Genomic DNA, 12,952 nt, shown 5'->3' with positions numbered 1-12,952 from the left:
ATTGTAAATTGAATTTAAACTATATTCTATATTTAAATCATAATCTTAGTATATTATATTTTCTTTAAATAATAAAATATATAATTTCATATATAAATACAATCATAATAAATTATTAATATTATAATATATAGTTCTATATACAAACATAATCATAATAAATTTCAATTAATAATTACCATAATTACAAAAAAAAGAATTATATTTAAACCAAAAAATATATAGTATGCCAAACTTTTTCGTGTATTGCATGTAAAGCTTGCCTCCAAAACATATTTGGAACCAAATTCAGTCCTAAAAATATAAATATATAGTTTAAAAAACATTGAAAGAAAAAGAAAAGAAGTAGCTTTTACCAATTCAGTTTGAATCTTCTATCCAAAGTCAAAAATAAATCTTTACAATGGTTGCTCACTTTCTTTTCTCTTAACAGAAGTCAAAGAGTCTAAAGTCATCTTATTCATTCAATAAATAAATAAATAATACTATCAAATATATATATATATATATATATATATTTATTAATAAAGAAAAAATACAATGAACGTGAAGAATCACAGAACTGTGGAGCATTAGCATTGGGAAATACTAATGCTATTCTATTTTACAATTCTAAAAACTCACAATTCTATTATACCATCCCATTTTACAATACCTCCACATCACAAAACTCTATTTTTATTAAAATATTATTTTTTAAAACTTTCTTTATTATTTCTTTCAACTGTCATTTTTTTTTCAGACTCCTATTTCCTAGGCTTTCCAACAGTCCTTTTTTTTTTTTTTTCCCCTCTGCTTCTCCCTCAACCTCTAGCAACACACAAGCCATCAACAACCCCAGCCACAGCACCAAAAACCCAAGCCACTGATCAACTCAAGCCACCGATCAAAAACCCACGCCGCCGATCAATCCATCAACAACCACAGCCATGGCACCAAAAGCCCATTAGCACCAATCAACCCATCAACAACCACAACCACAGCACCAAAAACCCATTAGCACCTCAACCCATCAACAACCACAGCCACGACACCTCAACCCATCAGCCCCTCAACCCATCAACAACCACAACCATGGCACCAAAAACCCATCAACCCACCATCACCACGGCAACCCCCCACCTTTACCACCATGAACCCACATATGACCCATATTAAAAACTCCACCCCCTTCCACCACCACCACGGCAACCCCCAACTCCACCACCATGAACCCACAAAAAAAATTCATCCCAAAATCAAATCAAACCAATAGCAAATTCCGAATAAAAAAGATAACCCACAAAAAAAAAAAAAAAAAAAAATCAAGTCAAAATTTACACAAACCCAGCTACAAACTGATCTCGCCGCTGCAAACCACATCCGAAACCCATGAACATGCCACTGCAAACCACCATACCATGCTGCCGCATACCCATGAACCCAGAAAACGTACCCATAAATACCTAGAAATCGCCACCATACCACGCTGATCTGACTTCCTAGTCTCACCTCCACGCCGGACCCCGACCCACGCCAGAATAGCCCATCATGAGAAAGAGATGTGATGAGAGAGAGAGAGAGACACCGTTATGGAGAGAGGAATGAGAAGAGAAACAAAGTGAGAGAGAAAGTCAAAAAATGGGAAATAAAGAAATATTATAAGTTTTAGAATTGTGCTATAGTACAATTCTACCTTTAGAATTGTACTGTAGCACAATTCTAAATATTTTTGCAATACTCCCTTTTAACATTTTCTTATGCAGTGATTATTTGGTGCATTTATGCTAAAATGCTCTTAGATATGGAATTAACATCTCCTGATGCTAATGCTGTGACATTGGTATTTGGTGAAGGGTGAGACCATTTCACCCCCAGCGAAGCAGTGGTGACATGTGGGTCCCACAAAGAAATAGTGACTGTCCACCATAGAAACATCAAACATGAACAATCCCTGAGGTGTGAGGACCAGCTCAAAATTCCTACGTGTCACCAAACCAACCACGCCTATTTCCTACTTCCATCACAGCCAGACAATTATAGCACCCACACGAACCGCCGAGTTCGCTAAAAAAAAAAAAAAAAAACTTCAACAACAAACAAATTGAACTTACTTCCTTCCCTCCTATTTTAAGAATATATTAATTGTCATCCTTAAGAAGCTCTCTCTTTCTCAAATAATAATTAAATAAAAGCTTTTTTTTAGAAGGAAAAAAAAAGCTAAAGTAAAGTAATCCAATTTTCAAATTATGTTTGTTAGTTTAAATTTAAATAGAATAAATAAAAGGTAAATTGTGAAAATATATTTATTAATACTCAAAGTGTTCTTTATTTTCTTTTTTCTTGTTTTGATAGGACTCAAAGTGTTCTTTAGATGTAGCCAAAATTTGTTTTGTCCCACAACTTAAACTATAAAATAGTATATTAGCAACGTTCCATAACCAAACTGCAAAATTTATTTTCTGTTATTATTGTTTATTTGTTAGGGTAGTAAAATGTAATTTCAAAATAAAATAAAATAAAATTAAGGCATACATAAATAAATCATCTTATGAATTGAAAGTTTATATATCATATATTTGATACTTCAAAGTTTTTTTTTTTTTTTTTTATCATACTATTATCTATTAAGCAATTAAAAGACTTGTTTAAATGTCTTATATTTAGATTAGTCTTTTAATGACCATCTATTGATAATTTTTATTCTTATTTTTATTTTACTTATTTGAAATATAGTACTTTTAGTCACATTAGAATTTGAAGCTATTCAATCATTACAATTATTGTATTGAGTCTTAACTCTAAGGGCATGTTTGGGACGTTTGGTATACTTAATGAAGATTACGATAACAACAATAATCTATCATAATAGTAATCTTTAGGGTAACTACATATTTGATCCTTATCCTTTATACCATATTTTTAATTTGGTCTCTAAACTTTCAATTGTGTCATTTTGGTTCCTAACCTTTTTGTGTTGTGTCAATTTAGTTTCTATCGTTATATCTTGGTTGAAAATTAATAACATGGCAAATGGCCAAAATAAAATTCTAGTGTATTGTCACATCAAAGAAAGCTAATTTTTTATTTTGGTCATTAAACGCGTTATCAATTTTCTTCCAAAAAATAATGGTAGGGACTAAATTGACACGGTATTGAAAAATTAGAGACCAAATTGACACAATTGAAAGATTATGGACCAAATTGAAATATGATGTATAGAATAGAGACTAAATATGTAATTTATCCTAATCTTTATTATGATTGGAATAGTACATAGAATGAAGATTAATAATTTAGAATAAAAGATGTTATAATGGAATAACTATTCTATTTCTATTAAGAAGTTTAGTTATAATAAAATTAGTTATTACATACGAAAAGTTTGCATTTTTGAAAAAATATAAATTTTGAATTTTGTTACATGTATTAATAAAAAACTATTATAGCTCTTTTAAGTTATTATTTAATTTAAAGATATTTCCTACAATGAAAATGCAACCAAAAACCTAAATAAATTTCACATAAATAACCATTCCATTAAAAGCTATTACTTTATCCCAACTTATCCTAACACTAGGCACCCAAAAAAAATTTTTTGAATCACATGAAAAAATAAGATGAAGAATTTACATACCCAATATAATAAATTATTCAGATCAATTCTCTTGATTTAGGATAATTTCCACTTACCAAAAAAATGTGACGAATAACCTTTCCATTTATCAAAAGGGTGACAAGGGGGAATGAATGATAATAGAGGTCTACCAAACTCAGTCCTACCTCTTTCTCAAAAAAAAAAAAAAAAAAAAAAAAAAAACTCAGTCCTAACCAATACAATCTTTATATTCATAAATAATAAATAAATAAAAAAACTAATACAATCTTTATATTTCCCAAAAAAAAAGGAAAAAAAAAATAGAAAACGCCAAAAGGACTTTCTCTCTCTCTCTGTTTCTCTGTTTTTCTCTCTCTCTAGGCTCTGTGACCGATCGGGTCAAAATAGAGCCAAGAGATTATAAGATTTAAAAATAAAAAATAAAAAATAAAGAAAAAAGAGAGGAAAGAAGGAAGGAAGAAAGAGGGAGAAAGAGAAACTGAGGGAAAGAGTGGAAAACAAATAAAACACCAAAAAATATTTCTCAATATTCAAAGGGAAAGTGGTATTGGTTTTTGGAAAACGAAATTCCCTAGGCTTTTTGCAGCACCTGGTATTTGGTTGAAGAAAGAAGCAATCAAAAACAGATAGCTCTCTGTACTAATCCATTTTATTACCTGACTGATTGTTGTTATTATTATTATTATTTTTTTTTAATTTTCACCTAGGACGGCGTCGGTTTTTTTTTTTTTTTTTTCTCGAGAAAATTCCGGTGATATTCCGGGAAAGTTCTAGCTAAACCCATCAGAATAATCCGGGACAAAACAAAGTTTTTTGTTTTTGTCGGATATTGGTTATTGTTGTTTTTGTTGTTGGTTGCCGATTGCTCTGTTCTCGATCATATCCAAAACCTCCTGTCTTTTACGTAATCCACTAGTAAATCACCATAACTTTCATCAACGTTTTGAGGTAGGAAAAAACAAACCGATTAAAAAATCCAAATTCACAATTGAAATTCTAGCAAAGATTGATTTGTTGGGTTCTGGGTATTCACTGAACTTCCATAATTATCGTCTTTCCGTTTCTGGGTAGTATCCAAAATCACCAATAATTCATTGTTTCGTATCTGGTTGCTATCGAAAAGCACATTAAAATTAGGATTTTGATTTCTGGGTATTGGCTAAAATCCGGTTTTTTGGATCTAGAATACCCGGGAATTCAATGATGGCGAAGAAATCAGGGTCATTGGATTACTGGAGGAATTACTTTAGGACAGCGAACTCAGACATTTTCGAGATAATCGACCATGCGATTATGGTGGCGGCTTCGGATTGTCCTAAGGAGTTCAAATTGAGGAGAGATCGAATAGCTGAGAAGCTTTTCTCTTGTAAATTATCTCGGTGTTTGGGTTGTGATAGGGTGGAGTTGTCTGTGCCTTGTGGTGGTGGTGAAGAAGATGAGACAGAAGAAGAAGATGATAGTGATGGAGGTTGTAAGAGTAGTGGTTTTGAAAGTGGTGGGTGTGAATTTGAGCCAGGTGGGAGTAAGGAGAGCAAGAATAGCAATACTGTTGATCAGGGAGAGTTGAACGTGAACCAGGTTAGCAATTATAGCTATGGAGAAGCTGAGGCATTGACTGACGAGATTGAAGAACAGTCTCAGATTGTTGGGGAGGTCTTGAGGATCAAAGAGATTCTTTATAACAGTGAATATGAGGTATGTTATTTCAGAAATATAGTTCAAAATAGTCTTTTTACCTTGTTCTCAATTTGCATTTTGTCATGTTTGTTTATGATGAATTAGATTACTGAATTCTATAGTACTATAGATTGTTGAGATGGGAATTGATTTTAGATTGATTACTCTGCTGATAATCCTTTTTTAGGTTTTTGACTTTTCTGGTTTCTAATTTGTGGTGCTTTGGTTAATGTGGTGACAGTCTGATTCAGTGTTGCTTGAGTCGTTGAGGAAGCTTCAGTTGATGGTTCTGACTGTGGATACTCTGAAGGTTTGATTTGATTCTTTCCTTTAGTAATTGAATTGGTTTTGCCATTCTTTTTGACAGCAGTAGTTGTTCTTTGGCTGCTCTTGTTTCCAAAAAAGGTTTTGATGAGTATTGGATTGACAGAGTTTTTCTTTGCCAGGCAACTGAGATTGGAAAGGCTGTCAATAGGCTTCGGAAGCATGCATCGAAGGAGATTCGCCACCTTGCCCGGACTCTTATCGAGTACGGAAATATATTCTCTGGCTTATTGCAGCTTATATATGCCATTTATGTTTAATGGCATGAAATTAAGTGTTAATCATGGCCTTTTGGGATAACATCTGCGTGTCAATCTATTTGCTTCCTCTATGGACTTCTTATCTGCCATCAATTGTAGCATTAAGCAGTGTTTATTATCACAAATTTTCTATTGGGTGCATTAATAAGTGAAGTGCTAATTTGGTAATATAAATACATCTCTTGCCAAACTAAGTTCTGAGCTTACCGGTGTCAATTGGAGCTCACTGCTTACTATTCCGTTATTCTTGTCGTTTATGGACTGAGAATGAAGTATGAGATCATCGCATGCCAAATTCCGTTATGCATTTTTTTGTCATGTTTATGAAATCACCTTCCACACTGGTAATTAGCCTTGTGTTTTTTTTTCATTGGGCATGAATTATCATTGCTTATTTCTTCATCTGCTTTATCCACAGAGCAGTTTGGATGGTCTTTTCAGTACTTTAATTTATATGGTGCATTTATAATGACAATTGAATATTTATCATCTTGATTTTGTTGATTTCAGAGGTTGGAAGGACATGGTAGATGAATGGGTCAATGCTACACAGGCTATTGCAGGTATGAACTTGATTTTCACTTTTTTGTAATAACTAGAGATGTATTTGTTGTTCTTTCAATTCTTTACTAAATCTGATTTTGGGAACTGATTTTATTCATGAAGTTGTCGGTTCAGAAGGTACCCCAGATTCTGTAAACCCATCTGTTGTTGATGAAGAAGAAGAAGAAGGGCTTCCATCTCCTCCTCTAGATGAAGGAGCTTTCTTTGCCACTCAACCCACTTCAATGGAGCTCTCACAGGTACATTTTATTGCTTTAAATTTATTGGGTAAAGTAATCTTCTTCAGGTGGTAGTATTTATGGAACTGACTGGATTCTGCTTTTTGGGTGACCCATAACTGCGTCATGTGAAGTTCTTTGATGGCATGGATGATGATGGAAGTGAGTTGAATTCACAATCTCTTATACTTATCTTAAATAACTTTTGCTATTCGGTTCTTTATTTGAATTCCCCACTTATTAGATTCATGATTATGAACGGGGAATGTTGTTTCAGATCCTCGAAACAATGGGCAATTCAGCAAGAACCGTGATTATGGAAGAAAACCATCACAAGAGAGTCAAAATAATATGAGGCTGAAACAGCAGACAATCAATGCAGCAAATGTGCTGATCAAGGACAACAAGAGTCATCAAGTGAGGAAACAGGAACTTGTTGTGAGGCCAAATATGCCGTCAAACACCAATTCTGGGCCTGGAAGACCTCTCAAACCAAGTTCGGAGCAAAAGGTCAGTAATGTTGCAAAGTCCCAGCAAAAATCTAATAAGGCTTCCATCCAGAAGAGGCCGGTCACTGTCGAGCAAGATGTAAGTAAAAATCTCTTGTAGGTTCAAATTTGTGACTTTTTAAGTATTTTCTGATCGCTATTTTTTATTCAACTAGAAATTCAAGTGTTCGGATGAGGTTGCAGTCCAAGTGAAACTTGAAGCTACAAAGAGGAAACTTCAGGAGCGCTATCAACAAGCTGAGAATGGTATATAAGAATAATTTTCATATTAGTTTGATCCAGTTGATTTTAATTGTACTCCAAGTTAATATTATAACACCCTAAAATTAGAACTTGATTACTTTAACAATTGAATATATTTTTACCTATTTATCAGATGAAAGTTTAGAGTTTTGAACAAATCTGATGAATCTATAATTTACTTTTGTTCAACAGCTAAGAGACAGCGGACGATACAGGTTATGGAGTTGCATGATCTCCCTAAGCAGGGGCTTGGCCATAGAAATCCTCATATGAAACCTGGGAACCATAACCGGCAATGGGCACATGGGAGACGATAGGATTTTTTTTTTTCAGGAGGGAACTAGCCTTTTCAAGTTTCTTCCATTGGAAAGTCAATGGAAGAACACCAGTGACTCTCTGGCATACTGTGGCATGACCTACTTGAGCAATATCAAAATCATTCTCCATTTCTGCTGGAGCAGTCTATTCTGGTTCATAGGGAAACTCTTTGATAACTTTTTTCCTAAATTGAGTACATTGAGAATAGAGACTTCTGTCAATCGAAATTGGCAGTCAGGTTTTAGTTTATGAAGTCTGTACTTAGTCCTGAGATAAATTTCTGTAGAGAATCTTGATCTGCACCTACTCATTTGATTGGCTACCTGTCAACATTCTTTTCCTCATAGTATTAGTAAGCTTGCACAGACAGAATAAGTGCATTTTCATATGCTCATAACCATATGTTAACTTGTTGGTTTGAATTAATGTATAAAGAGGGCGGATGCTAATGCAGGAAGTTTGCACTAATTTTTATAGAATCAGATTTGGTAATTACTTTTAGTTTTGGATCAAGTGATTTTCTTGAACAAGCATGTATATGTTGGTCTTTTTACCCCCATTAAATTATGAAGGGAGAAAGGTACCTTGAAATAATTTGAAAGGAAATTGCTAAGGGTAATAGATACAAAATAATTAGGGGGAATATTTTTGGAAATGGTCTCAAGATGCTGGCTAGGAGTTGATAGTCAGTGATTGAGTTATATTTATCTCATTATTTTTAGTATATTTGGCACAAAAAAAAAAAAACTATAATATAATTTAAATTACAATGACTATCACTTATTAGTTTTAAATATGGAGCTATAAAAAACTAACTTTCAATTTACCAAAAATTATGATTTTTTAAATTTGTGACTCTAAACAATAAAATAATTTTTTAAATAAAAATTTTATAGTTGTGGGGGAGGGGATTTGAACTTTTGACCTCTCTTTTTGAAATACTAAAAAGTGTCAGCTGAGTTATAAGGTTCTTGATTTCATTAACACTAAGTTGTCTAAGTTGATTGAAATCAAAGGGATGCCCTACTTAACATGTAATAATATATATGTCCCACGTAGAAAAGGCTAATGAAATGAATGTAATAATATGTATATCTCACGTAGATGACAAAGCTATAAGAAGTTATTTGGTATCTTTAATTTAGTATGAGACACATCCATATTGCTATCCAAGGTACTAAAGGAATACTGCTATAAGATTTGCTATCCAAGGTACTAAAAGAATAATACTATAAGATTTGTTTGAGTACGTAGAACAATTTGGAAGTTGCCAGCAATTGATGTTCTTCCAAAGGATATCGTTATAAATGGTGAGTCATGGAACACAAATGAAATTACATTGTCAACTAAAGATGTCACTTTCACCATTTTGATGAGTGACCATCATTACCATATTAAAATTTCAAAATGATACTATCACATCCCTTCATCTAGGGCCTTCAAGTTCTATATGGATAGAATTTTCCTATAATGAAAAAAAAAAAATGTCTCCTACAAAAGATTGCAATTTTTGTTGGGCATAAAATTTTAGAAAATTAAACTGCAATAAAGTGCCTACCATAGAAATATTTGTGTCCATATATATTTATATATATATATATATATCATAAAAATTTTTCATATTATCCAAACAATGACCTCATTAGTGCTTCCTGCCAACATTTTAGAACTTGATAGAAGTGTCGTGTATTCCACTATTGTCATTTGGCCAGCAGAAAAGAGAAATGATCTAGATAGGAATGTTTATCCTACAACTCACATATGCATATTTATTTATTTATTTTATTAAGAGAGAGAGAGAGAGAGAGAGAGAGAGAGAGAGAGAGAGAGAACAAACAGAAATTATAGAGGTATACATTGCCCATGTCAATTGTCATAAACCCATACCTTTGTTATTAAAGATTCCTATAATATCAGAAACATTTTCTTCTTTTCTGAAATTTTCTAACCTATACCCCTATGTACTCTCTGGTCCTTTATAAATTATAAGGTATACCCAACTTGAATTTTAGATTCTGAATTTTCCTTAAAATAAAACATAATCCTTGTTTTTTTTTTTTTAAATAAAATAAGTAGAATAATAATCCATTTATATTTTTATTAATAGGATCCTTTAAAAGTGAAATTTAAAATAAAAAAAAATTTGAAGAAACTTTGTGTTTTTCCCCCCTAAATCCAAAGAACGAATATTTTACCTTAAATTAGATATTAGTGCTTATTTGAGAAAAATTATTTCATTGATTTATTGGGTTTAAAAGATAAGCTGGCGAAAGTATAACTACACCTAAAAATAAGTGAGATTTAAAAATTGGTAAATAAGCTAAATAATTAAGTTGTTTTTGACAGTAAATGTTATTAAATAAGGTTGAGTTATCTTATTTATGAAAATTGAAGATATTTATTTTATACAAAAATAAACATAATTACCATTAGCATTGGAGCAACAATGCACATCCAATAATTACATCATTGTCAGGTTAGAAACTTTTTTTTTTTTTTTTTTTTGATGAATGGTTAGAAATTGTTAGATCTTGAAGAGTTGTACTGCAAATATATATATATATATATAATATACTAATTAAGTTGGCCAATTGGCAAAGATTTGTATTGAACGGTCCATGATGAATAAGCAAACTTTTTGTTTATTCTATCTCTTTGTAAGAAAAACTTTATATTACAGAAAGTGTTTTATTCTTCTTCCATCCATGTCAAAAAAGAAAGCGTTTTATTCTGGGCGGTTGATTCCTGGACGGGTCAAAATAGGAGTGAGTATAAAACACACGTGAAAATCAGAGCTCCATTTGTCGGCTTGAATTAATTCTTTATTATTATTGCACCCCACTTTGACCATCTTTCTATTCCCTCTGAAATATTATTCCAAGTGTACACATTGCTTGTCTTACAAATTAAAAAAACAAAAACGAAAACTAATTTAATTAAATGCAGCAATTGATAGAATATTTTTGTCGACGTTGGAGCCAGTAGCACCGTGTAACACATATATTGTTGTACATTCAACGTGTAACACGTTATTGTAGCTGGCTTTGAAAGTGAGTTGTTCTCTAATGGTAATTACTTACAGAGACAAATAAAATATACCCTATATATACAGGTGGGATTACGTATTAAGATGGGAAGTAGTTAGCTACAGAAAACTCCACGCTCCTAAGTTAATGCCCATTAATATCCTTGTGCAATTGGATCAACATTTATGACTCGCTGCTTTTCTTGCTTCCACTCTCGTACCTAGTAGGTAAGATGCTAGTCTAAATCTTTTTTCCTATTAATTGTGTTTCACTTTATGCTCTACCAATAAAATTTGAATAGCTGGCCTCTCCCATTAAGTAAGATAACTCCTAACGTTAACGTTAAAATCAAAAGATTTAGATCATAATTAATGAGACAGAATATTTAAACTTGTAAAATACTACTATGGTGACGTCTAGATAAAAAAGATTGTTTTGGTTAGTGGTGGCTTATTTATGGCTTAGAGTGTTCATATGAGTACATCCTAACTTACACACAAAAAAAAAAAAAAAAAAAAAAAAACACAAACAAACAAACAAACAAACAAAACAAAACAAAAAAAAAAACAATGGGCAACCACAACAACTCTACTCTTCTCAACAGTTCAACTCACAGCCGCAGTATGTATTATCCATTGCCCCCCCCCCTCTCTCTCTCTCTCTCTCTCTCTCATATCATTTCAGACTATCTCACCCTTTAATACTCTCATCTCAGCATTCTCAATTCTCACTTTATCTTTTTCATTTTATTAATTTTAATTTAACCTCTTTTTCCCTTTGGCCAACTCCTAAGTTTTTATTAGTGCTTTTATATACCCTAAAAAAATTTCTTAGAACCTCCACCGGTTCTAGTTGCCCTTTCCTACCATTTTTCTCTTAGAAAAAACAAACAAACAAAAAGGATCAGGTATTTAAATATATGAATAACGAAGCTTTTACGCTGTGTAATTAGTACTCCTATATGACTTCCGTAAGAGTTGCTTGACATTTACATATATGTTACAAATTTCTTATTAAAGCACGTAAAACCACAGTTGTACTCGTATGTATTTAACATATAGAATATGCATTAAATGATTTTAAAATAACTTTTATATATAATTATGTTTGTGTTAATTAATTGAATCACATTAATCTATCTAAAATATTAATATCACATGCAACACAGAACTTTCCATAACAAAAATAACTTGCATTACACACAACAGTGATGACCAATGACAATGCGACCCATGCTACTTAAACTTTTTGCATTTTAATAGGCAAGGATAAGATGATTAGTGATATTGTTATTAGTTTAGGATACATGCACTTGTGCTACAGAAAACTCTGTATATTCGACTAAAAAGTTGACTTATAGAGCATTAATTTCATGAAGTTAACAAAGAAATACTATAGGAAACTCAATGTTCTTTTTAATTAGGATGTCCCTATGTAACTCAAATTGAATTTAATAGAGAAAATTGAATTCCATAGAGAGAATTTGTGCCAAAAGGGACATGGACAATTTCATCCTCTTCCTTCTAATTGTAACTTAAGTTCCGTTTGTTTTGAAGTAAGATATTTTTCTATTTTCAAGTATTTGTTTGCATGTAAAATAAGATCAAATTTGTCAAATAATTTTATTTTTAAATACTTGGTAAAATATATTATAAACACACACAATGACACTTCTCTCCCCCCAATTTAGTGGTTAAGTTTCCAATCTCATGCACTAGGTAGCCATTGTCACGGTCTAGTCACCAGAGACAATAGTTCTGATAGTCTAGATATTGGAGCAGACGGTCCTACAGACCCGCCAGTACGACAATTGGACTTAAAAAATTTTACGTGTCACACCAAATAATTAATAATATTTTACCTCAAAACAAATAGATGTTAAATTATGAGAAAACATTTTCAATGTCTATTTTTAACCTTTTTCATATTCTGTATTCATTAGTACCTAAACTATTTTGAGATTGGGAAAGGTATTTTTTATTTTTGATAACCACCGCAAGATCTAAACCCACCTACCTTTTAATTGTACATTTTCATGAGATGGCCGGAGTAAGAGTACCAATCACTATGAATCACATGGGACCTATAGTTATCTGTCTACTACTTTGGGCTTTTATTATTAGTATTATAACAAGGATTTTACTAAAGCTGAGCTCAGCCATGGCGTCCTTCCCTACGCACCGTTTTGTCTCACAGCTCTATTTTATTCTGTGCA

General features: G+C 32.2%; 1 protein-coding gene across 3 annotated transcripts; it reads left to right on the top strand.

The window, feature by feature from the left end:
• Positions 1 to 3,970: 3,970 nt before the first annotated feature.
• Positions 3,971 to 8,212, top strand: LOC112037199 (probable mediator of RNA polymerase II transcription subunit 26b). 3 transcript variants are annotated; one of them, XM_024070008.2, is made up of 10 exons: positions 3,973 to 4,234; positions 4,783 to 5,293; positions 5,517 to 5,585; positions 5,722 to 5,804; positions 6,370 to 6,422; positions 6,526 to 6,662; positions 6,776 to 6,803; positions 6,919 to 7,229; positions 7,306 to 7,396; positions 7,586 to 8,212. In XM_024070008.2, exons 2-10 carry the CDS (start codon positions 4,799 to 4,801, stop codon positions 7,708 to 7,710), a joined length of 1,392 nt encoding a protein of 463 aa, XP_023925776.1. In that variant the 5' UTR covers positions 3,973 to 4,234; positions 4,783 to 4,798; the 3' UTR covers positions 7,711 to 8,212. The 3 variants fall into 3 exon arrangements, with proteins under 3 accessions (XP_023925778.1, XP_023925776.1, XP_023925777.1); XM_024070010.2 differs by having other exon boundaries at positions 3,971 to 5,293; positions 6,538 to 6,662; XM_024070009.2 differs by having other exon boundaries at positions 3,974 to 5,293.
• The last annotated feature ends 4,740 nt before the right edge of the window (positions 8,213 to 12,952 follow it).

Source organism: Quercus suber, unplaced genomic scaffold (genome assembly GCF_002906115.3).
Source record: "Quercus suber isolate HL8 unplaced genomic scaffold, Cork oak 2.0 scaffold_544, whole genome shotgun sequence".
NCBI lineage: Eukaryota > Viridiplantae > Streptophyta > Magnoliopsida > Fagales > Fagaceae > Quercus > Quercus suber.
The sequence above is the reverse complement of the archived record's forward strand: the minus strand, read 5'-3'. Positions and strand labels throughout refer to the sequence as shown.